The sequence below is a fragment of the Siphateles boraxobius genome, unplaced genomic scaffold, assembly GCF_051911475.1.
Source record: "Siphateles boraxobius isolate OS27281-9 unplaced genomic scaffold, OSU_SipBor_1 22, whole genome shotgun sequence".
In the NCBI taxonomy this organism is placed as follows: Eukaryota; Metazoa; Chordata; class Actinopteri; order Cypriniformes; family Leuciscidae; genus Siphateles; species Siphateles boraxobius.
The window spans coordinates 31,925,558-31,951,534 of record NW_027508833.1 but is presented as its reverse complement, the minus strand read 5'-3'; the positions used below and the strand labels follow the sequence as shown (position 1 = coordinate 31,951,534).

Here is a 25,977-nt window from a genome sequence, read left to right as displayed (position 1 = left end):
TTCCTGTTTTAAAGTTTGTCGTTTTATTGTTACTATGAGGAGAAAGCAGGATGGGGCATGTGGAAATGATGTTGAGATGATCGTGTTTTATAACAGTTCTAGTTTGGGTAACTTTTCTGAAGTGACATTTCTCCCGTTTCAACTTGTCCTCCTTCGATCATAACAAATCAGCATTAAGCACATGAAAGGAAGTGAAACTCAAAAATGAAACGACCACAAGCCAGCTTTCTGAGAGGAATTATTTCCTTTAAAAAAAGTGTTTAATGGAAATTGGTAGAAGAAATTGCTGGAATTTTGTTCTGGGGGCCATTTCAACAGGCTTTAAGCAATGCAGGATTTCTTGCTGTGTTGGTTTGTTCCTGGACTTCATTACAAAATAGAGGGATGTATTCCAGTGTAAGCCTGTAGTCTGTGGCATCTATAACTTCTCCGTTATCAAATGTGTTTATGTGTATAACTTATGTTAACCAATACCAAGACTTTTACATTGCATTACACAAAAGCAAGCCCCATGTCACTTTTCTGTTATTGGTTCACAGGTTCGTCATGAGCAGGATGAAGAAGTAAAGCAGCTCTCTCAATTGCGTGACTCACTTAGAACACAACTACAGGTGGACGGCAAAGAGGTAACTTCCAAAATAGACTCCCTGAATTCACCACTTCTTGTTTTAAACTATATTTCGGCAAGTTCAGAGATGATGATGATGACAATTATGTTGTTCTGTGTCATTACAGGATTTTCTAAATAGGAAGAACTCTGGCCATGGATATAGCATCCACCAGCCTCAAGGCAATAAGAAATATGGCACAGAGAAATCTGGATTCCTTCTTAAGAAGAGCGATGGGTGAGTTAAACGTTACTGTCTACTTCCCAAAGTTAAGAAGGTCACAAACCCTCCCCAAAAACAACAACAGTCGGAACTATTTATTTTTATTACCTGAACTTATTCAAGGTTTTCCAGACATTATGCCGTATTCAGCTCCTGTTTGCATTTAGTCACATGGGGTTGAGTTTATGTTCCTCAGGAAACAGTCTCCACACAGCTTTCAGTGTGTGTAATGATATATATGCCCCTATTTTTAAGCTGAGAGCAAAATAAATGAAGGAATGACTTATAATATCCTGAGAGAGTCATGGAGCACAGATAGTTAGTAGCATAAAGCATCAGTTTGAGCTTTTTGACTTCAGGCCCACAGCTGTGTGTGTGTTTGTCCCAGTATTCCTCTCACACAGATGTTGTTTATTAAATGTGGATTAGTTTCTTGCTGCTCTACAGTCTTTCTTGCACTCTTTTAAAACTACAGCTCACAACACACACATGCCCACATCCACCCAGAATACTTAGGTTTTGATCAGTGTGAGAATAAACTTCACCATTTTTGTTGTCATCTAATTATTGATTGTAAATTTACTAGTGGGCTGCTGAGCCAATAGAATTAATTTGCAACTAGTTATTTCTGCTTTCATGATTTTCATCTAACCTATACATTTGCAATTTTTTTCGATGCCATGGACCCTCGAATTAGATGATTTTGTCTGTGTGAGGAAAAAAATAGTTAAAAGTAATTTGCTTTTATATTGGTATAAAATATTGAAAATTCACATTAATACATTTTCTGTTGACCCCAATCAACCAATTTTTAATTTTTCTTTGTAATAAACCTTTGGTATGGAGGTATGAAGGTAATATTGATGAATGTTAAATGTGGATTTTTAGAGGTTTTGATGATCGTTGTGTTTCAGGATCAGAAAGGTTTGGCAGAAGAGGAAGTGTGGGGTTAAATATGGCTGCCTCACCATTTCTCACAGCACGGTGAGGTTTAAGAGAGACAAACACACAGCTCAACACCTTCCAGTTATATATACTTATTTTTATAATATATCAGTCTTTGAATCTGATTGGCTGCGGGGCATTACTAAGTACTCTAGATTAACTTTTTGTTTACAAACCTTTTATATAAAATCCTGTGGCTGAATCATTCTAAACGGTAATCATGGCAACAATACTCCTGCTTGTGTGATTATTGTTTAATTAGCACAAATAGTACACCAACATTAGTTATAAAACACTCTCTCTTCCGACAGTCTCTAGAGCGATTATTTGCGATTCAGGACATGCAATCAAATTTTCCCATGCTGTACGAGAGACAGTCAACGCTCATGTATTAGGGATTTCATTTCAGAACCACAAACTACAGGCCAAAACACGTAAAGGAGTTTCATCTGGAATCATCCACATTGTCAAAAACCAAAACTTTTGTCTTTGTGTGTGCTTCCAGCTTCAGCGATTTAGCAGCCATAAACTTTGTAAGCTCACATTTACTCACATCTCTAGCATTAACCCTGCACACATCATAATTGGAAGTGAGATTTGTTTGCATTTGATTAAGTGAGTGACCACATACAGTATGCACTATGTAGTGAGAATGCCTTTCGAGCAGGCTATAACTCTTCTTTCTTTCTCAGATCAATAGACCACCCGCAAAGCTCAACCTCCTGACATGTCAGGTGCGACCCAACCCTGAGGAAAAAAGAACGTTTGATTTAGTTACACGTAAGTTGATCTGATCTTTGACCCTTTTCATCTTTGCTACAGTATGGTAAGGACTGTAAAACTAGGGAATGGAAAACTAGCATACTATTTAATAAATAGTGTGCAGTATACAGTGTATACACTAAAAATAGTAAATGAAGCAGTAGGCATTGTTCCATGATACATTTTAAGCAGTAGTATGCTACGTTGCTCTCACACAACTTTATTGGATACACTAGTAAATAAAAATGTTAATTAGAATTTTTATTTAAATTTAAATTATTATAAAATGACTTATTTTTGTGAAATTCTGAGCGTCTATTTACACTAAGTACCAGTGTTGGGGGTAACGCATTACGAGTAATGCTGAGTTGCATAATAAGATGACTTTTTCAAGTAACTAGTAAAGTAACGCATTACTTTTAGATTTACAGCAAAGTAACACAAGTTACTTAGTTTTCTTATTTATTGACCGTCGTCGCTCCTGTCCCAATGCTGAGAGAAATCGGACATGAGGTGCAGAGGCATTGTGTGCGCTGTGTGAACATGATGGTTATTGTAGTTCTAGACTAAATGTGAGCATGCGTTTAGTTTACTCATCTCACTTGCACTAAAACAGATTCTGTATTCATCTAAATTTATAAAAACAGTAAAATGCAAACTCAGAAAATTAAATTTTACAAATATACTTTTTGTATTTAATCTCACTTTATTAACCAATGTTTTTGCCGTTGAAGTTTTGATAATTCAATTCAACCATACTTATGAGCAAAAATGACTTTAGATAAACATCACATTTGTGTTTAATTTTTTTTGTTAAAAAACAAACAAGTAAGCCGTCCCAGGTACGAAAAATTAATGTTTTACTTTCCATAAAAAGTAATCTAACTACTATTTACACTGCAAAGAAATTACTGCTATTTTCACTTACTGGTTGTGTAAATATCATCTTTGTCTTTTTGCACTTAGTGCAAAATTCCACTACCTTAATTGCAGATACAATTGCATCTACTTTATTCCCTTCACTGGAAAGCACATTGCATTGTGGGATGTGAAGTGTTGTGTTATTCTGCACATTTTGATAAATGTGTTTGCTTAATATGTACAGCATTTACACACTATATACTGTAGGAATAATTAGAATAGTATGCTGTTCTGAAGATATCCAAGGACTAGCCAGGGATGAATTGAACATTCATGGCTGGAAATAATTCAGTGCTGATGGCTTAACTGACCTGGATGTGATGCATTCATGGAAATCTGATGTGTAATATAGTATGATAAACCAGAAGAGGTGTTTCATGCACGTAGGAGTTCAGAAGTATGTAAATACAGTTTTGAGAAATAGGTTTGTAGGTGTGTGCAGATCATGAAAAGCAGGTGTATTGAGTGGCTAGTCCTGACCGTTTTTTTTCCCTCTGTTTATTTTCTGTAGATAAGGATGTTTTTCCTTGTTTTCCTTACTGCGTCAGAGGCCCACCTAATGCATAAACTCTATTTATCTCTTTTTTTCTCTCTCTCGTTTTTCTTACAGACAATCGTACATACCATTTCCAGGCAGAAGACGAGCAAGAATGCATGATGTAAGTGCAGAAACACATACACTTACCCGTGCACAGAGAAATCTCTACCGCAAACTGCAGAGCAGCATGTACAGACATGCTGGATCAAAACCTGCTCCTTAAAGGAGAAATCTCCTTTCACCCAAAAATGAAAATTCTGTCAGTATTTACTCACCCTCATGTTGTTCCAACCCCGTAAGACCTTCGTTCGTCTGCGGAACACGAATTAAGATATTTATGATGAAATCTGAGAGCTGGATCACTCCTCCATACTAGTCCATAGGCTTCTTGAGGGATTGAACTTGCCGGCCTCAAAGTCAATAAAGACATCGTTAAAATAGTCCAAGTGACTACAGTGGCTCAATCTTAAGTTTATCAAACGACGAGAACATTTTTTGCGCGAAAACCCCCCAAAAATAAAGACTTTATTTCAACTATTTATTTCCTTCTCTCTGGGCCTCGAGTCAGGTTACTAGTTTAACAGCGTATGATCTGTTGTTGTACGTCACACGCATCACCCACATGACCAGCGTCGGCTAATAGTGAGCCTACGTGTGACGTAGCTCTACGCAATTACACTAGTTTAACAGACTAGAGGCCCAAAGAGAAGGAAATGAATAGTTGAAATAAAGTCCTTATTTAGTCGTTTGTTTTTGCGCACAAAAATTATTCTCGTCGCTTGGTAAACTTAATATTGAGCCACTGTAGCCTATGGACTAGTATGGAGGAGTGATCCAGCTCTCAGATTTCCTCAAAAATATCTTAATTCGTGTTCCGCAGACGAACGAAGGTCTTACGGGGTTGGAACAACATGAGGGTGAGTAAATACTGACAGAATTTTCATTTTTGGGTGAACTATCCCTTTAAGACAGAATAAAAAAGGAAAGAGAAAGATAAAGACAAGGAAATGTTAAAGACACAACGGATGTATCTGAAAGGTCACTATTTGTTAGGCAGACATCTGAAACCTGACATCTATATTTTTTGTAACCTCTCTATCGGTCTTCCTGTTATCACTGTAAAGCTGCTTTGAAATAAGCTGTATTGTGTAAAGCGCTATATAAATGAAGGTGACTTGACTTCCTCTCCAGATGGGTGTCTGTGCTGCAGAACAGTAAGGAGGAGGCCTTGAACACAGCTCTAGGTGGAGATCAGTTCCAGTTTCAGGACAGCGGGCTGCAGGAACTCGCCCGAGCGGTCATCTCAGGCCTGAGAAACCTCCCCGGCAATGAGGCCTGCTGCGACTGCGGAGCCCCAGGTCTCGGCTAGAGGATCCCAATGCATTCATATACTGCTTGATTGTGGCCATTCTCACCAAACGAGTTTTTGCATTCCATTGCACAGCATTTCCATAGTTTTTCCATGTAAACATGCTAGGCAGGCATGGTTGATCGTTGTACTTACGTCTTTTGTTGCATCTCGCTCATGACACAGCATTTTAAAGATGCGGCACTCAAGTTAAAATGTTCTAATCTATACCTTGTGTTTTTTTCAATCCACTGCCCTGTGCCTCACGTTTTTAAACACAAGATGTACGGCCACTAATAGGATTTCTATATTTGTAACACTGTGTGTTATGTTCTAAGTCAAAATTATGATTAGAGAGAGAGAGAGAGACCTTTAAGCCGTATTTATTTTTGCATAATGTGTTACTTATTTTATTTCTTTATTAGATGAATTTAATATTTAAGCAATGCAGAATTATTTTCATCAGAATTACTGCATCATCATAATGAAGAGCTCTTGAAAAACATTTTATTAGTCATTATTGCTTAAATATTTAATTCATCTAGTAAATAAATAAAATTTATTTTATTTAAATAAATTTAAATCTGTACTGATTTAGAACATAACACACAGTGTTACAAATATAGAAATCTTATTAGTGGCCATACATCTCGTGTTTAAAAACGTGAGGCACAGGGCAGTGGAATGAAAAAAACACAAGTTATAGATTAGAACGTATTTTAACTTGAGTGTTATGTTCTAAATCAAAATGATGATTAGAGAGAGAGAGAGAGCCGTATTTATGTTTGCATAATGTGTTACTTATTTTATTTATTTATTAGATGAATTAAATATTTAAGCAATGCAGAATCATTTTCATCAGAATTACTGCATCATCATAATGAAGAGCTCTTGAAAAACATTTTATTAGTCTGCATAATGTGTTAAAGATTGACAAAGAAATGTTTTGAAAAAGGTGTAATGTGCTGTTTAGATCCCACCTGGCTCTCCACTAACCTGGGCATCCTCACCTGTATCGAGTGCTCAGGCATCCATCGTGAGCTCGGAGTACATCACTCACGAATTCAGTCTCTCACTCTCGACGTGCTGAGCACCTCTGAGCTCCTGGTAAACACACACACACACACACACACACACACACACACACACACACACACACACACACACACACACACACACACACACACACACACACACACACACACACACACGTACGTGTGTATTATTCAGCTCAGTTTTCTCTGAGTCCATTATTGACTTACTAGCTGTACTGTTGTTGTTTTTTGTGCTAAAAATCACATTTTTTCCCCATAATCCTGTGGGACTGAGTCAGCAGTTACTCACAAGTGACTCGTTCTCATCTGCGCATTTGCACAGTATGAACTTTTGACCTCTGACAGTAAAGCAACTTAATGCAAGTGCTTCTGCACACATGACAGGAGTTTTATTTATTAGGTCATTACTTACATTACAGATAATGCAAACTACCAAACCTCAAGCTGGATGCATGAATGCAGTGTTCAAATTCTGTTTGTTAGTTTTGTATGTTTGTGCAAACATCTGTTTATTAGTTGTGCTTTGGTTCACAGTTGGCAGTGAGTATTGGAAATGCCAAGTTTAATGACATCATGGAAGTCAACCTACTCAATGATGCAATCAAGCCCCTCCCAAAAAGTGACATGTGAGTCCTAGTGTGCAGTTCAGATATATTGATTCATATTATTCAGTAAAACATTCCGTGACTTTACCAGTAGCTCAGCCTTATCTTAAACATATTTTGCTTTTGTTTGTGCATCTCAGGACAGCTAGGAAGGAGTACATTGTTGCGAAGTACGCAGAGCGCCGCTACGTCCTCCCAAAAGAACACTCTGAAGTGTACCATGTGTATGACACTGTGAGGAGCAAAGACCTCACATCACTGCTGCAGCTCTATGCAGAGGGAGAGGACCTGTCTAAACCAGTGGCCACACCTGACGGACAGGTGAGACCACTCAATCCCACCATACAGACACATACACCGCATCCACAGTGATAACAAAATCATCAGGTTTAGTAACATGCTCTTGAGATGTTTAGAGTTTTCAGAATTGTCCATCTGTCATACGAGACACCCTGTGATTAAGTTAAATAGATGTTCATTTCTTAATCAGTTATACAAGAAACATATACAGTTATAAACAGAAACAAGACATCTGTGTGGTTAGATGTCATTAATCACAAATCATTCTCTCTCTCTCTCTCTCTCTCTCTCTCTATCTATCTCTCTCTCTATCTCTCTCTCTGTAATTCTGTATTTCATCACCTTTTTCCATCTCTAATCAGATTTCCCCTCTCCTCAGCCCACTCAGGAAGTGAACACAAGCTGTGTAATGACTGCTGTACTTGTGTTTGAGTTTGTTTTGTATATGTGTGTGGTGTTTGGCTGAAGTCTCTTTTCTAAAACATAATTTGACTTGAATGATTCAGTGACTGAATCATCAACGTTTTAATATAGCACACACGTACTCACAAGTGGAAAATTGTAGTACACCAACTCACCGTCTTATTCATTCATCTTCTCCATCGCTCCTCATCCAACAGCACGTTTCGCCGAGATGGTGGCCACTTGACAGCAGCCAGTACCTTTATCTTCTCTTCTGTGTCTCACAGGACTTGAAGGAGACCGGTCTTCACTTAGCTGTGCGCATGTCTGAGAAGACTTCTCTGGGTCTGGTGGATTTTCTAGCTCAGAACTGGTGAGAGAAATCTGCTAGTGTCACAGATCTGTCAGCACCCAGTAGGATTTCCATCAGCTGACCAGTGTGTGTGTGTGTGTGTGTGTGTGTGTCTTAGTGGCTGTCTGGAAAAGAAGACTGCAGAAGGAAACACAGCTCTTCATTACTGTACATTATATAACAAAACTGAGAGTTTGAAACTCCTGCTCAAAGCAAAGGCTGCTTTGCACACAGGTATATAATAATACATACACACAAACTCAACTATAAACATTATGGGTGGATGGATAGATAAACAGACAGATAGAAAGGTTGATTGACCAACTGACATTTGATTGGACCCTTCCATTGTTCTGATTGTCCTGTAGTGAACTCAGCGGGTGAGACGGCTCTTGACATTGCCAAGAGACTGCAGCACATGCAGTGTATTGAACTGGTGAGTATCATATATTGCACAAAAAAACAGCTGAATTGCTTTGTGTTTGTGTATGTGAGCTTGTGTTTGTAGAGATATTATCTCTAGGTGATTTTTATCCTTAATATCCTGAAGTCTCATATGACATTCCTCATGTTTTAATAAGGAACTTCCCCTCACCTTCCCTGCATATAATAGTATCATCACATAAAGCAAATACAATGTCGGCAAATGAAGAACCAGATTCAGGAAACTGACAATAAATAGAGAGCTGTATTTTAATTTTTGGATTTGCTCTCTCTAATAGGACACTAGTGTGAAATATTAGTCTTGTCAAAAATGAGTCTTTAGAATTTCTTTCATTTTCTCTGTGTTTATGTTTAGCTGGAATTGGCCCACAATGGGAAGTTTAACTCTCAGATCCATGTTGAATACCCATGGGAGACGCCACAGGACATGTATGACAGTGAAGATGATCTGGACGAAAGGGTCTGTAATGACATTAACTATTACATACAATATGCATTTTTCACTATAATATGTACTGTGGTATCTGAGCAATTTGCAAAAACTAGTGAAGATTTTCTGTTTTGCATTTTTCAAATTTAATAATAAAATAATTTAAGTCATTTTATTTCTTTATTTTAACAGAATCCTTATGAAAAAGCCATGTTCAGGTTCAGCAATATGAAAAAAATAACATTATGAATATATGAGTGAATCAGAAGATGATAATAAATGAATGTAGATGTCTTCCTTGTGTTTTATAATAACGTTCATTAACTTTGTTTAGGTGAGTCCCCATCCTAAGGGCTCACGGTCTTCGCTGCCTCCTACTGGCAGCAATGGGCACTGCTCGTCTGCATGGAATTTAAATAAAAGCTGTCCAGCCCGGACCTATGAGAACATTGACTTCCTATATGAAAATCCACCAAACAACAGCGCCCCTACTGGTGGCTCCATGCCACCTCCCCTGCCAGCTAAAGCAATACAGAGAGGTGAGATGGAGTTTATCTTTTAATTGACTTTTAAAACCTGAAGTCTGGAATTTTGGAATTAGATGTTCTCTGAGAAGCTGAATTGTGCCTCCTTTGCATATGATAAATTTATAGAAACGCTGCAAGTTTATTCCTGACAAACCACAGCCAGGTGAAAGATAAATTGTGTCCCCACAGGTCGTTCAGATCCTCAGATCTCGGGTTCCATTCCAGAGACTCACACCCCCTACCGCCAGAGTTCCCACCCCACAGGCTGCTTTCAGAGAATCAGCAGCCCGTCCCCTGTGAGCGAATCCTCTGGACTGACATCAGCACGCTCTCACACCATTGGACCGTCAAAAGGACAGAGACAGACGGTGTTCTGGGAGGGACCTTTATCGGGGGCAGAGGGCAAAAATTACTCCACCTCACCACAGTGTCAGAGAGGACCCGTTAGGTTAGTTACTCGCTACGTCCGAAATCGCGTGTTGTCTTGCGTGGGTAATACATTTGAATTTGTATGTACTATGCGACCGTTAAAAAGTATGCACTATATAATATAAATACAGGTATATGAATGAAATTTGGACGTACTATATCCTCTTGTTGTTACTTTCGGGTGACCTACCAGTTTGGACATACTACTCTTTTGGGGTACTGTTTTTTGCGTAATTTATAGTAGGGAAGTATTCAATTTTGGACGAAGCAACTGTTATACTACATTTATCTTAGAAGTTTCCTCATTATTGTATTAAATTTTTTGTATGCATTACATATAAAAACGTAAACACTAGTTAGTAGTTGCTGGAAAAAAATAATAATTGTCATATCAAATGTTAATGAAATATAATGATAGTGAGAATTCATATGATTTACATGTGAACATCTACCAAAATCAATGTAGCATCCATTAAAATCGGTATTTGTTTATGAGTGTATGTGTGTAGTATTCTGATTTGTCAAATATAGTTCAAATGTTTATCTGCAGCTCAGAGAAAACCACCTCGTATCGCCGCACGAGCAGCGGGAGTCAAGGGAAGAGTTCGGCTCCATCTACAGGTGCGGGCAGTCAGGAGGAACTCTACTGCAGTCCAGTGGGCGGAGCTCCTAACCATACACCTCCACCAGCTAATGCTAACAACAGCGCCACAGTGCCAGTCATACTGCCGCCACCTCGCTCACGCAAAAATGCCATGGTAAAATGATCTTTATTTTGAGAAATGATTTTTCTTCCTAATGTTTACATATTATATTTACTTGTATTTGTTTGTTATTCCTTCATTTGTGAACATGAATTTGTATATGTATAAGCTGGAATACACCACACGACTGTTGCCCTGATTCCTCAAACCGAGTTGATTGATTTCACAGAAAATGGCATAGTGAGCACAGACTCCATTTATTTTTTTTAGCTTCAGACTATGATTCCATCCTGTCATTTTTCATGCATCTTCTAGCAACGAGGTGCATGTTTCTGCATGAGATGGTTGTGTTTGTAAAGTTAGAAAGTCAGGTAGTATATGATGCCCAGTTTTTCTGTGTAACCATTTTCAAAGTCAGAAAGTGTATGATGCTGAGATTTTCTCTGTGTGTTAGATCTCATTAAGGGAGAGACCCAAGAAGGTCAGAGCGTTGGTTGACTGCAGATCAGTTGGTTCCAATCAGCTGGCTTTCTTTAAGAACGAGGTCATCATAGTGACAGCAACTGATGACCCACACTGGTGGGTAAGTATACATACTCTCTCACACTGACACACACACCCACACCCTGTGTTTACCTTGCATTCTTTTAACAGGCTTTACAGAAACTGTGAATACATTTTCCATAAACGGTTCAAACTGATGTCAAAACCTCAATATCTTGCACTCTTTTCCTCCCAGGTGGGCCATATAGAGGGAGAACCTTCTAGAAGTGGCTCCTTTCCAGTCAACTATGTACATAAATTAGGAGAATGAGGTGAATCTCCATGAACACTCACATTACACCATGTGGAACTAGTCTAGACTGTTGCTTTTATCTTCAGAAGCGCTAGACCTAGAAAATGTGGAGGCCTGAAATGCACTTGGAGGACAGCATTAGTGTGAAGTGCTGTAAGATGATCCACTGATCATTTCAGTGCTGCTCATAACGTATCTGAGCTGTTTATCTGGACTGAAGGTTTGGCAGGTACGTCATGACTCATGAATGAATGGCAGAAAAGGGATGAAACCCCTTTTGAATCCAGCTTTTGAAACCCCTCTTGGCTTTAGTTGTTTAAACTAACGACAGCACTTGTTCTTATTGATATTGAGGCATTGTCCGTGTTCTTGGCATGTGAGGTCTCTAAGAGATTGTCGCCCAGACTCGGAGGCACTGGACTCATTTGAAGCTCATCCTGTGGTTGGTGCTCTCTGGATATTAATTTATACCATCAGGCATTATGCCATGCCATTAGTTCTGGCCAGACACCAGGTCCACCAGACAGCGAGTTAAAGGATGATGTATTTGGTTTCATCTGTCTCCTCTGCTCCGACGTCTCCTATTGCTGCTGATTCCCGGACATCCAGCCCTGCACGGGGAGATAGAGCAACTAGTAACATCAGTTGAAAACCTCTAGAATCCTCAGATAGAAGATCAGGATGTTATCTGAGTGTTAAATGACAACAAATGTTCAAGAAGTTTTGACTGCAGAGTTTATATTTGTTATTTTTCAATGCCAGCACGCATAAAATGTGTATTGTATTTCATTCTTGTGCTTTTCGAGTTTCCATATTTTATGCCAATGTTCAAAAATCAAGTTCTGCTAGCTTTGTCTATAAAAAACAGAAAAAAAGCTGTACTTGTCACCCACATTAAATTTGTCTTTTCTGTGTTTGTATTGTTATCGGACAGCATTATTATTATTATTTTAATGGGATCTCCCTCCAGACCGAGGTGGTTTATGGCAGATTTGGGACGTGTCTCGAACCAGCAGACTGTATAAATGTTTGATAAGCTGAGAGCACACAACTGATGTTTTCCCTTCTGCCATCTCATTGACTTCTGTGAAGCATTTTTCAGGCAGAGATGAACGTACGTATGTTGGAGGTCCAAAACAGTTCAGCTCACTTTGTGTTTTAGGAAAGCAAAAGGTAACACTGTGTAAATTATACTTGTTTAACTCAACCATTTTGTATCACTGTAACTGTATATTATTGATAAATGTCACGCCGTCTGTTCAGGACAAAACATTTTTTTTCTCTGATTTGTTGTTTAGCGTCTGTTTCTAAGAACTGAAAATGACAATTAAATGTTTGCAAACTGTTTTTGCACGTGTTTTCTCTGGGTTAAACATGCAATGGATTGCAAAACCTTTGATATGACTGTTGTTGTTCGTTTAGAATGACGTGCTTTATTACAGAACATAATTCAGTACATTTTCTGAGGGGAGATGGCATATCCTTTTCCTAGAATGTATAAGCCCTCTACAATCGTCAAACACATGGAGACTTTGCAGGGTTTTTTTTTAAATAAAGGATTAAGAATGTGGCATCTTTTTGCAAAAGGATTATGCAAACACATTAAGTGTGAGTGTGTGTGTGTAGATTCATATTAGTACCTTCTACTTTTTCAACAGTCCATCCTGTATGGGCCTTATGGATGATTGCAGCACTCAACTTCTTTAAAGATTGAAAATCATTAGGTAGCATCTGACTAAACTGTTGCATAATTGACAGGTGTTACGTCACTGGAGTTATGCAGAACGTTTTCAGGTCAGCTTAGCAGATGTTCACTGCGATGGCGTGTGAACGAGGACTGTTGGCTCGCAACATAACACAACAGTTCTCCTTGTTGAATGCTAGGAGTAATCTGTCATTTGTCACACTGCCAATATGAGGTTTTACTTAGAAAGTAGCAGAATTAAAGTAGCAGAATTATTTTAAATTATTTCAAACAAAAGTGCTTATAAATGTGTACAACTAAAAACAAAAAACAATTCAGCTGTTCCAATGTTGCTTCAGTGATGTGCTCTATAATAAGACAAAATGGTGGCCCTTCTGAAATAAAATCAGTTTGGATGACATTATTGGAAATGTAATAAAATAAGTGAGATATGCTGATATTTAATTACATTGAAATGTGATTCTCAGTCCTTCAATCACATTTATTGACTAGTGCTCCTATTTAGTTTGTCCACATCTGCCCTTTGCTCTGGTCTATATTCATTTGGATTGTTTGTCCATAATATATTCATTTTATGAAAGCACATGCAAACATAATTTAGCTCATTATTACGTGTGCAGGTTGTATGACCTCAATAATAATTTTTCGCAAATAATTATTTGTAGACTCCATTAAATTATTTGTACTTTAAAAAAATGTTTTTGTCATACTACACATCTCTCTCTCTCTCGCTCTCTCTTTCTCTATATATATATATAGCCTATATATATATATATATATATATATATATATATATATATATATATATATATATATATATATATATATATAATATTTTAGAAATTTGGTGGGAAAACTGGTGACCAGTTACAGGACTAAAATATACCTTGTCGTTTACATAAAGTTTAACCTAAAACTCATAAACTTAAAATTCATTCATTGAGATATTCTAAAAGCAGATTTTTTTCTTTTTTACTGATTCAGGATTTTATAATCTCTGAAAGCACACCCCCACTCAATATGTATAGAGAATCACCAGGGTAAGCTTTTTATTCAAGTAAACCCAGCCATTGGATCACGGTTATTATAAAGTCATAGTTTTTGCCATTATAGGTTAAAAACATTATGCAAGGCCTTGTTATGCAACAACAATATGAGTGCTTTACTAGTCTTTGCATAAACTGCAAATTAGATACAAACGGGTGCTCTTTTGCTTTTCACAGAGCTTAATCTTAATAACTAATTTTTTATGTAACTACCGTAACTACATACAAGTTCTAGAATCTCCTATGCAATTTTTTTAACTGAAAACTGAACTGACCTTGTTTTAAGGACATTTTAAATTAAAAACAAGAAAAACGTGTAAATTATAAATGATTATTGCAGATATCAGAAGCGTGGGGGGTTTCATGACAATCATAAGTGTTCTTTAGTCTATGGACAATGAGCCAATCGATTTAAATTCGATCTTAATTTAAATAAGTATTTGACCTTTACATATAGGTAAATGTCCATGTCAGATGGACTGACATTAGCATTCTGTGTTTCCTCTAGTGCTGATGTCTGTCAGATTGCCAGATGGCCCATTGAAAGAAATGAGGCTGTTGGTACTGATTTCAGCAGAAATCGTCCCAAGCTGTGCTGGATCAAGTGTTTCTTCCGGTCCTGTTGTCCTATCAAATTCTGCTGAGAGACTGAGCGTTTAAAATAGACACAGGCATATTAGTTTCTCTCCTTCTGGCGTAAGATCAGCATTTTCATAGGCAAATGGACTATGGATAAAAAAATGGAAAAAAAATTGATTAAAACAGTAAGGAAAAATGTTTTTAATATTCAATGTATTATCAACAAATGTATAGAAGCATGTGGAATAGTTTTCATTTCCATTCATTTTTTTTCTTCAGCAAACACTTGCAAAAAACAGCAAACACAGCAAAAAATCCAATGAGATACTTCAGCATACAGTCACAATAAAAGTATCCTGTTAGACAAGAGACAAATGTTTTAGAACTGTTGGAACTTGTTCTGTGAAATAAAACATTAAATAATAGTAATTACAGAATAGGCTATTTTTAAAGATTGCAGTAGAACTTTGCGAAGCACATTAAATAGGCTACATAAATCCAACGCGTGATACATTCTTATAATGTAAATGAAAAAGAAAACAGTCAAAGGTCAAATTTGTGAACCCTACTTTAACCAGAAAAGCTTCAATTACTGTTACTAAAAATAAAAGCTACTGAAAAATAGTCAGAAAACGGCCTTTGCTATGTTTCACCCGTTTCATTTGAAATTCGCCTCTCTCAACTCGACAAAGAGTCCCACCCCCGCCGCGCGCACAACAGTGTACGAAATCCACGGGGCTTGGGGAAATAAATTAGGCAATATGCCTACCACACAAACATTTGCAATTGCAAATGTGATCTTTATTTTATACAACAGTTCAATAAACAAGAAGTTAATATTAGGTGACTTACATTTTGTTTTGCTCTAATTCTCTAACGAAAATAGTTCCAAACAAATCCACAAGAGAACCAATGCGCATCTCCGAGCAACACAGTGGCTGCATCCGAAAGAGAGTTTGCAAAATAATGTTTCGTTAGAATGAACGAACTTCATTTTTGAGCGAATCGACTCAACGACTCATTTCATCATGAAACCAGTGGCTGCATCTGAAATCGCATACTTCGCATAAAAACAGGCAATAACAAAAGTATGCTATAGGCCTACATGTGCGAATTCAGAGGGGAGAGCGGGGCACAACCTAACGCTTTTTGACTTTCTCAGTTTGTGGAAATCTACTTAGAGTTCAGTATTTATTTTTCCCCACATGTCTAGTACAATTACGTGGTTTTGTTTTATTAATGCAGTAGCCTATATGCTTTTTTATACCCCGAAAAAATGGAAGTGAAGTGTGACAACATGCCCCATAGGTTGGGTAAATTGTAACATGACCGACCACATGACAGCTTAAAATGCTATCTTTTCAAATAAAATAATGGCATTTTTTAATAAATAAAACTAAAATTATTTTTGAGTTTGTAAACGAACACTCCGGAAAACACAGCTATACAAGTTCAAACCATAATAATAATTTCTGAACAATTTCTGAACTCTCAGTCTTTATTCACCCTTTTTTCGTGTTTTCTCAATAGAATTAATAAAAGTATAGAATAGAATAGCATAGTTCTAATAGGGACACATTGTAGGCTCTATGGTTACAACATAACCTGCACAACTGGGATTTAAACCCGGCCTGCTATCTTCTGCTAGTTAGCGAATAATTAAAGAACCATATCAACTGTTAAATAAAGATTGGAGATTGACTATTTTAAAATAAACACCAAAAATAGATATGAAAACATCTATCATAAGTAAGAAATTTACTTTTGCTATGGTTAAATAAATGTTCAGTGATACTTCCAAAGATCTCTGAATTTAGCGCAATTTTTTTCTCTATATAGTGTTGATACGGCAACTAGTAAATAGCCTACACTAAGTTTCGTCATGCTAGCATGCAGTGGCGGTTCTAGACCATTTCAACTGGGGGGGCCAAGCTGGGGCCAGTTGTGCTGTTAGAGGGGCCAGTTGCATTTAGACCTTATTGTTGTCATATCATTTTCTGCACTGCACTGCAGGCATTAACAGGCAAAATACCATGTTTATAATCATTCAACAATGTATTTGCATTTCCATTAGATTTTTACATTTGCATTACATATTCAGTATTAGTCACAGTAACTGTAATTGACATGATGTCCTTCTTTCTCAATTTTGTAAAATCGAATTTAAGGCTTTTTAAAACCTGAAGAAATCAAAATTCATTCCGTACATTAGGGGTGTGCAATATTGACAAAAATATATCTCAATATTTTCAATGTTTTTTTGATGATTAGATGATATTTTACTGATTGTGTTTTTGTGCTGGTGACATGGCTGGTTTAGGCCTGTTGTTGACAGCAGACTCACAAAGATATTCATATTTTTTAATATTCTATGCAGTGGTCAGTTAACAGCAGGGACCGAAATTCATTTTTTAATTAATTTTTAATTAATTTAATTTGCCACCTTAAATTGATTTCCAGGGGCATTTTCACCTATATATGGACATTCTTTCTAAACTTATTTAGAGTTATGAATCACCTTTTATGTCAAATACTAACATACAAATTAGACAGTAATTATACTTATTTATACAATAATACTTAATTATACAATAATTATACCGTACCACTGTTACCAGTCAAATTAAATCATTTAATCAAAATCCATCTTTGCAGTCTAAAGGAGACACAGAAGTGGCATTAATATATTTACACTCCATTCACAATTGCATAAATAAAGCTATGAGATTTTTTTTAAATCAATATTTAAACATGAAATTATTTCAAATTTTAACGTTTTAATTAAAGGGTACTTTAAATATGAAACTAAAACCGCCAGTAGGCGGCGGCAAGTCACTGTCTTAATAAGTGAGTTGAAGGATTCATTCATTCAACCGATTCGTTCAAACGGCTGATTCATTCGGGAAAGAAGCAAGTGATTCCTTCAAAACGCGGATTTCAGTCAAGAAATCATCGCTGTCTGTTGCATTGAGACTCTGCTACGATTTCATTTTGAAATTCTAGTCGACGAAATAAAGGGAAAACAAACAATATTGACAATATTGTGTCTAAAATGTAACGCCCAATGTTAACTTATTGTTAATTTAACTGTTGTATAAGATCAATATCACAGTTGCAATTGTGCACGGGAAAACAGCACTCTTGCTGATGTGATATTCTAATATAAGAACATAATATGATATAAATATAAGACATAAACTAATTTGGGGACATAGCCTACCTATGAACCGCACACAGCAGTGAAAGGACGATAGACAAATGCGATGTCAGCTCACAGTGCATCGTATACAGTTAAAACATTGATTACAATATCATAATAGACAATACACATCGCACACCCGATACGCACATAAAGAATGAACTTGCAACTGAACTGACATTTACCAGCTTTCTCCTTCTCTCCTCTCTCGCGTGCAGGATACAGACGTTAACGTTATTCTGCCGCGATTCCCGCGAATGTGATGCGAATTGTCACGTGAACAAGCAAATCCACAAAGATAGAATAATAAAAAATAATATGCATACAACGAAAACAACGATAGCAAAAAAAACAGTTTTGTAAAAATTATTTCACACTCCACATTTAGGGGGGCCACAAGGGGGGCCAAGCTTGTTGTCACAGGGGCACGGGCCCCCCTGGCCCCCCCTCTAGAACCGCCACTGCTAGCATGTAGCCTATGGAAGTATTTAAAAGAAGGGTGTTACAACTTGCCCCGCGTTGTGCTCCGCTCTCCTCTACTCATAAAAGAGTTGGCAAAAAGTAGGCTACTCGGACTACTACTTCCGGCGAGATTCTGAAGTGGGCACTTTATTTATTTTTATTATTTATTAATTTATGAAGTGACGTAACTGACGCTGGTAGGTCACATGATAATTACAACATGGCAAATGTAGAACTTCTATTGTCATGTAGAAGGATAAGCCCAGATTAGGCTACATTCATACTACCGTATATAGAACATACGTTTTTAGGTGGCCATGAAGTAATTACTTATTCAAAATAAGTTCCTACTCAAGAGAGCATGCGATTTCGGACGCAGCCAGTCACTTTTTTTCGCTTTGTCTCTGAATGAATCCGCCATTTTGAATGAATTGTTTGACTGAATGATTCAATTACTCAATTGTCAAGACAATGTCACCACCTATTGACGGTTTTAGTTTTAATATTAAAATATTGTTTTCCATATGTTAATATTTACCCCTCATGGGCCATAATGTCACATATAATTTATTTTTCAATATTTATATCGCGCATCTGCGGCTGATAAAAATCATACCTGAAGTCCACCAAGGTGCTCGCTGAGGAGCTGTGAGTGACAAGGTTTGAAAGCGGTTTTTGTTTTCGGTTGTGATTGTTCGTGCGAATCTGGGGCCAGTTGCATACAAATAGACATTATCTGACGGTGTCCTTACGAACTACTAAGACCAACTAGCAGTTAGTTAGGGGTAATCAGTCTTTTTGTTATCAAATTAGACCAATTTATTTTTTATGTAACTGACTTAATAATGCAAAAGTTACAAATTGGATAACTAACTTCTAAGACTTATAGCAGTTTGTGCAACCGGCCCCTGGTTAAGAAGATAGAATGTGTGGATAGTGTCTTTTTTTCTCCTCATGGGGCTGGGGCTCCAAATATTTCATTGAAATGGGTCTTCTAATAGCAAATAAGGCCGCCTGTGAGCATTAACATTTCATTAGCTTTAAGTTATTTTATAGCTGAGAGAAGAAATGATGAATCGGCTTATCTAAATAAGTAGGCTACAATAGATTTGACAACAAAAGCTGGATATCTGACAAAAGTTTTTAGTGTTACCTGATGAAAGTCTATAAGGATGGGATCATAACTGTAGACATGGACACAAGGACAGACTTTACATTCATTCTGCAAGTGGGTCAAGATCTTTGGGAAAGCTTTTCTTTAACATTTTTCATAGCAAAACTCATAAAAGGTGCAGTGCAAAAATCAGCATGTGAGAGCGAGATTTCGGCTGAGGTGTCTTTTAACCACACAGCGTAAATTAACTTCATATGTCAATTAGATAAGGCATTTGATAAATGTTTAACTTTTGAGAACATACAGTTTACAACCCACGAATACCCGCGAGAAACCATTCAACCAGCCATAGCATTGCTGGATTTCTACAAACTAGAAACCCTTACAAAAATTGACCATGGTACCTGACAGTGGTTACATTTAGTTATATTATAGAGTGCAACAGTTGGTTTACGGAAGTAAAATCTCATTCATTTTCTCCATAAGAGAATTGATTATTGACGATAAAACAGATACTGTGAACTGCGAGATTTAAACTATATTTAGAAAGGGGTGCCACTTCTAAATTACAAGTGTGAAACTTGTTACTCAGGGTTAAAAGTTGGGTTCAGACTGACGAAAACCCTTGGTTAAGCACAGTGTGAAAAGTCCTTTTGGTGCCCACCCACGCCAATGGAGCACTGTGAATGACCAACACAATCTCACGGCAATTCGTAGCCTAACTATTTTACATTTAGCTGAATTGGTGGCTATTCATAAAATCTCATTCGTACATTTTTGTACGATCTGTTTGAACCCCAGTGACAGTAGGTTTAGGGGTGTGATTACGGGTGGTCCTTAATAATGAGATTTGTTTGAAAATCTTACGTTTTTGTACAAATCAAATCGTACAAATTCATACGAAATCGCCACCTCGTAAAACACTTCCTTTTTTCCATGAGATCAGATTGGCATGACGTATGGTCAGTTTCCCAATCTTCTCAAACTACTTAATTTGTGTGCTTAAGATCCATAGTGTATTGTTTCTCTATATAAAATAAGCCGTCACTCATTTTTATTTTTGTTCATCATTTTTAATTTAATGATTTAATTCGCAATGCTTTATGGGATAGTACACAGTTTTCTTGGTTTGTCATTTTGTCCAATTTTCAAATACCTTTTTGCTTCAAATTAAAGTTTGTAACATTGTGATTCACTTCGATAAGCTGGTATGGTTTATGGCTTATAACTCTTTAAGACTTTAAAAAAAAAATCTCTATGGGAATGGAATGAAGAAAAAAAATCCAGAGCCAACGCTGCTTAAAAAAGTCGCACTCTATATTAGGAAATATCAGTCAGAATCAAGCATTCCGGAGATCGTTGTAATAAATGAAAAAAAGCTTTTAAAACCTTACTGCACTGTTCAAAACAGATTCCATATTTTTTTCTTTGTGGTTTTAAAGTTGCAACACTGGTTACCATGGTAAATGTTGTAGGGGAACTAATTAAGATGGGTTCATAACATCTTTCCAACAGTGATCGCTAATAACATGTCCTCACAACAGAGGCTTTCATCACAACAACTTAGTACGGTTAGCAGTTGATATGTCGCTGAAGAACATAACATTCATGTTCATAATCTACAACAGCCAACCGCGAGTCCTAAATCAATTCCCTCCTAAAATGAGGGAGATCAGCGCAACCATTAAGGACACCCAGATGTTCTTTCATTAAAGAAGTGTAAGTAGCCCTTGAACTGAGATTCAGTCACCTCTATTGTGTTTGCTTCACACCTGATTGATATAACTGAATAAAGACTGTGGTCTGACTGCAGGCATCCTGACCCGTCAAATGACGTAAATTGAACTGCATCACAACACAGATGCGTAGGTGTCACGCAGAGAGACAAAAAGCACCATGCATGCAGTAGTATTTACAGAAGACAAGCGTGTATTGCAAAGGGACCCTGTTAAAAGACATTCTATGTTTATGTAATGATTGTAATCACAGCTTTTCAATAGAATAATTAATGTTACATAAGAGTAAATAAATGCTTAAAATCTTACGTTTAGATTTTGGCAGAACAGAATCTTAGAATACAGAGTAAATTTGATGTAAAATATTGTGACTATATTTAATGAACACGATTAATTATAACTTTTTTGTTATGTTTATTTAATAATAATTAGGCTACTATTACTAAAAATAATTATATAATGATATATTAAGATGCAATAATTCCATGTTTTTTCCTGATATGATGCAGCGAGTATAGTGACTGTCTGTTTACACAATGAGGCAAGATGCCAGGTGCAGACTACATTCTCAGTGGTGATGTACAGTCCTGCTGGCTTACCCTGCAGTATAGCATACATTTCTCTGCCGAAGGAAAGGTTATTTCACTCACTAAAGACCTACAAGGTTAGCCAGCATCACATCATTTTTCTTTCTATATAGCCCAGAATCTTCCAGCCTTAACTGGTTCAAGCCAAGAATAGCAGTCTCCTGTGTTTTGCTGAAGTCCCTGAACGCACTCAGCTCAAACAAGGCTGAGCAAGAGCCATTTGCTCAGAGCGAGAGAGAGAGAGAGAGAGAGAGAGAGAGAAAGAGAGAGAGAGAGAGAGAGAGCGAGAGAGAGAGAGAGAGAGAGAGAGAGAGCAGTTGCACCAAATAACTAACCAAAGAGATTATAGCAACCTACATGTAAAACTGCTTTTAGTTTATCAAAGGAGTGATATTGGCTGTGTCTGAAACCTGAAAAAAGCAGCATTTGCATGCAGCATACGAAGGTAGGAAGGCATCAAATCTGAATCCAATGTTAGCATAACATCCTGTCTATCTAATAAGATGCCTTCATCTGGTTGGTTTTTGAAGGTCTTCGCTTCCTATGATAATCCACAGTTCTACCGTGTTTGGTTCAGGGATTGGTGGAAAGACTGAAAATGGTCTCTGATGGAGTGGCCAATAATTTATGAAGGTACATTCATAACGTATGACTTTTCTGGCAAGGAATAAGCATTTGTAGTCATTAAATATTTGTTTGGATATATCTCTCACAAGAATTTGTTCCTGATCATTTCACATGTCATGATGCTTTAGAAGCCAGTCTGAAATCCTTGGCATGTCCCATTATAAAAAAAAAACACTGCCTGTGAGGTCACTGATTTCGGACACAGCCATAATCTTTCTGCTCACATATTTGAATGCATTCTTAGTAGTTTATGCTCAAACGAACTAGCGATCTGCAGCGAATGTGATCACACAGCAAGAATCTCAAAATGTCCTCCGCCAGTCATTCATGAGCTGTAGTTTTGGATGATCTGTTGATGTCAAATACATTCTGAAAAATAATGAAAGTCAGGTCCTGGTTGCTAGGCGACAAAGGGACCAGGGAGGCCACAGATGCAATGCTGACAGAGAAGAGAGAGAGAGAAATCGCGGCTCCTCTTCTCCATCCACACAAGCCCATTGGGCACCCTAGACGTACAAGACGAGAACACTAGAGGACCAAAGCGCATGACCCCAGTATATGTGCACAAAACGTACATACACGTACAATTCATCTGTCCCTTGGGACTTTAAGTACTGTTCACACCAAGGATGATAAAAATAATTATAAAGTTTTAATGAATTATCATTCTAATTCTATGAAAAAAATGAAGTCCACACCACAGCTAAAACGATAACATCACGCAAGAACAATATAATTGGAATATAAGTGGCAGGCGACAAATGCAATACGCGCTTATTATAAACAGAATGTTAAAGTTTCAGTAAGCGATTTCTGAGAAACGCTGATATTTGAAATCACCAAAACAAACACACTCTTACCCAAAAAGACGCACCCCTATCTTGATGGCTTCACCCCCAAATCCCTGAACACGTTATGCAACACAGGCACCTCCCTCCCCAAATGAGTGTATACGCCCCTTAATGCTGATTGACTACAAGTTGCTCGGTCCGCTTTCAACAGCACTTCTCAGAAATCGCTTACTGCACCTTTAACATCCATTGGTGTGGACACATATATTATTGTTGTAGGTATTGTTCTTGGTGTGAACAGGCCTTTAGCCTAAACGCTCTGTTTCACCTTACTGCAGATGGAAGAATGCTTTTCGTTTCGGATGGAGTGAGTTCTTCTGGATGAATAGCACCCTTGTGTCTCCTTCTCTGACATTCTCACGCACACCAAGCGACATGAAGTGTAACGCATGTACAGAGCTCTAAACATCTGCAAAGTTCACACAAATTAAAGCAAATCCCCAGCGTCTTGGGTGGTTCAAGCAGCAAATATGAGGCCAGTGCCATTTCGATGGGGTCGATTAAGCACCCCCTAAGATCCCAGTTAACAATATATACAGACAGATCCGAAGTTTCAGCGTTTCCTGACTAACAGCGAGTAAAAAATGAGCCTTGGACATCCTTGGATCTGAAGATAGCGATTGAGTTGTGACGTGTGACCGCAGTGAAGGACCATCTTGCAAGTAAGCAGCGGCTGTTTCACTATTTGAGTTTGACAGGCCAAGGGAGGCACGTTCTCAGCCCCAGCATGGAGGAGAAGACAATGGTGGGTTTGTGCCGTTTAAACCGCAATCCTTTTTTCAGCCGCTGTCCGTTTTCCGCTACGTATATTTCTCCCTGCTGGGCGGCAGCAGTAATGCGCGCCACCAGCTCCCCGTGTTCCACCGCCTCCTGCTCGGAGCGCACGAACACCTCCCTCAGCTCTTCCAGTCGTCTCTCCATCTCTCTGATGACACGCTGGCGCTCCTCAACCTCCAGGAGGCGTCGACGAGCTGCCTCGAACTCCATACTTGAGCTGGGGGTAACCAGCTTGGACGAGGGTGCCGTGGCACTTGCAGAGGGGGGCTCAGAGCCTGTCTGTCCAGCAGGGACTCTCCGAAAGTCCCCCATGGAGATGGATCTCCGCTGAGAAGATGAGGGCAGGAGAAGGTTGGATGAGGAAGAAGAGGGGTGGACATCCATCGCAGAAGGTAGAGAAGAATCCTGCTCCGCATCGCTGTCAGAGTTCTCATCCTCATGCTGGTGCTTATTCATATCTGCACACGGCTGCTGCAGTTGTTTTCTGTAGAGGTGCGAAGTGCTCTTACTATTCTGTTTGTGCTGCCTTCTCCGTCGAGGGAGAGAGAGCTCAAGCACCGTTTTGCTGCCAGTGAGACGCTCCATTCATTAATAAGACACCAGCCACCAGCGCTGTTAGCTCACACTGGAGGAGCCTCGTCGCACTCTATTGGACAAAGACACGCTGACTTTGCCGCAGCTGATTGGATGCTCGCCCTCTGTATTCCTGCCCACTCAGCATCCTCTCTTTCTCTCTTTTTCACTCTCTGCCGTGACGTCCCTACAGATGTCTATGTCAGCTCAGGCAATAAAAAAAAAAAAAAAGGCAAAGTGTTTTTTTGACCATCACTGCTTAATCATACCCTGTTCCCACGCCTCTGTGTGTTGCCTGTAGCAACACCGCCTGATCCATCAGATAGTTTGTAGGAAAGCAGAATTGGCCTGCCCCACACACACTCATACCTCTCTTGTTCTCTTTGAAGATATTCTATCTTTCTGGATCTGTCACACTTTTCCTCCCCTGCTGAGGTCATAAAAAGCCAGAAATGCAAGATCCTTCGCAAATGCAACATTCCATGAGCTGCTGTTGCCAAGCAACAGATTTTGGCACTCATGAATCTTGAGTTTTATGTATATTCTGTATTTCAAATTATACACAATAAATGTGTTATTTATGAGGGAAGTAATTCACAAGATCTCATGTGTTCGACCTAATGCTAAAATACCTCCTCCAGTTAGGATTAAAAATATCATGTTGATACCGAGGTTGTTTTGGATGCAAAACACTTAAGAGATTTATTTACCTTTACTAAGGGGAAAATGAAACAGAGGAAATGTTATTTTAAAAATTCATACAATACTGCTCAGTTTAAATACTTCATCACTTTAGTTTAAATAACAGATTTATGACTTTGACATTTCCAGTATGTTTAGATTTTTTTTTAGGTGTGATTTTTAACTAGGAGTGATCACATACATTTAAATCACATTACTTTTCAATAATATACATTTTTAACATGATAAACCTTGCTGATTCATTAAGGGGGTACAGGCAATTCTATACAGAACTGTATATATTTATTAAAAACTTTTTTCTTTTTTTACTTTGAAAGCATGAGATCCCACCCTTCCTTCCCGGCACTCTCCAAAGCTACACCTCCTTCAAAACACATGAACACACACAGCAGAGTCTGCAAAGCGTCACGAGACGAGAGGCAGTGTTACCTCATGTCTCAAAACTCATAACATTACAATAATAATCAATGTAAACAACTTAAACAACTGCTGACAGCATTGATAATGTTGACATAGAAACGCATAAATCCGAGTCTGAGGATGTGAAAAGCTCCGGGTCGAATGTCACAGGTTGCAATCATAATTATGGTTACCACTGTACATGGCATGAATGCAGCATAAGCTTGTGCAA

General features: G+C 38.0%; 2 protein-coding genes across 3 annotated transcripts in view; one reads left to right on the top strand and one right to left on the bottom strand.

Moving 5' to 3' along the window:
* Positions 1–12,735, top strand: part of asap3 (ArfGAP with SH3 domain, ankyrin repeat and PH domain 3) — a 31,210-nt gene extending 18,475 nt beyond the window's left edge. The window contains exons 9-27 of one of the 2 annotated variants that reach the window (XR_013206683.1): positions 540–626; positions 736–845; positions 1,745–1,814; positions 2,468–2,555; positions 4,069–4,117; positions 5,188–5,354; positions 6,318–6,451; positions 6,934–7,025; positions 7,145–7,325; positions 7,994–8,079; positions 8,177–8,292; positions 8,427–8,494; positions 8,858–8,962; positions 9,267–9,471; positions 9,649–9,907; positions 10,439–10,646; positions 11,047–11,175; positions 11,332–11,617; positions 11,743–12,735. Coding sequence is in view for 1 of the 2 variants with exons in the window: in XM_077239708.1 (XP_077095823.1) it covers positions 540–626; positions 736–845; positions 1,745–1,814; positions 2,468–2,555; positions 4,069–4,117; positions 5,188–5,354; positions 6,318–6,451; positions 6,934–7,025; positions 7,145–7,325; positions 7,994–8,079; positions 8,177–8,292; positions 8,427–8,494; positions 8,858–8,962; positions 9,267–9,471; positions 9,649–9,907; positions 10,439–10,646; positions 11,047–11,175; positions 11,332–11,406 (2,229 nt within the window). In the remaining variant the exon portion in view is untranslated. Of the gene's footprint in view, positions 1–539; positions 627–735; positions 846–1,744; positions 1,815–2,467; positions 2,556–4,068; positions 4,118–5,187; positions 5,355–6,317; positions 6,452–6,933; positions 7,026–7,144; positions 7,326–7,993; positions 8,080–8,176; positions 8,293–8,426; positions 8,495–8,857; positions 8,963–9,266; positions 9,472–9,648; positions 9,908–10,438; positions 10,647–11,046; positions 11,176–11,331 lie in introns of both variants that reach the window. The other variant, XM_077239708.1, reaches the window with a different exon arrangement.
* Positions 12,736–20,544: 7,809 nt separating this feature from the next.
* LOC143747169 (uncharacterized) lies at positions 20,545–24,784 on the bottom strand. Its single transcript, XM_077239709.1, has one exon. It carries the CDS (start codon positions 24,654–24,656, stop codon positions 23,976–23,978), a length of 681 nt encoding a protein of 226 aa, XP_077095824.1. The 5' UTR covers positions 24,657–24,784; the 3' UTR covers positions 20,545–23,975.
* Between the last annotated feature and the right edge of the window lie 1,193 nt (positions 24,785–25,977).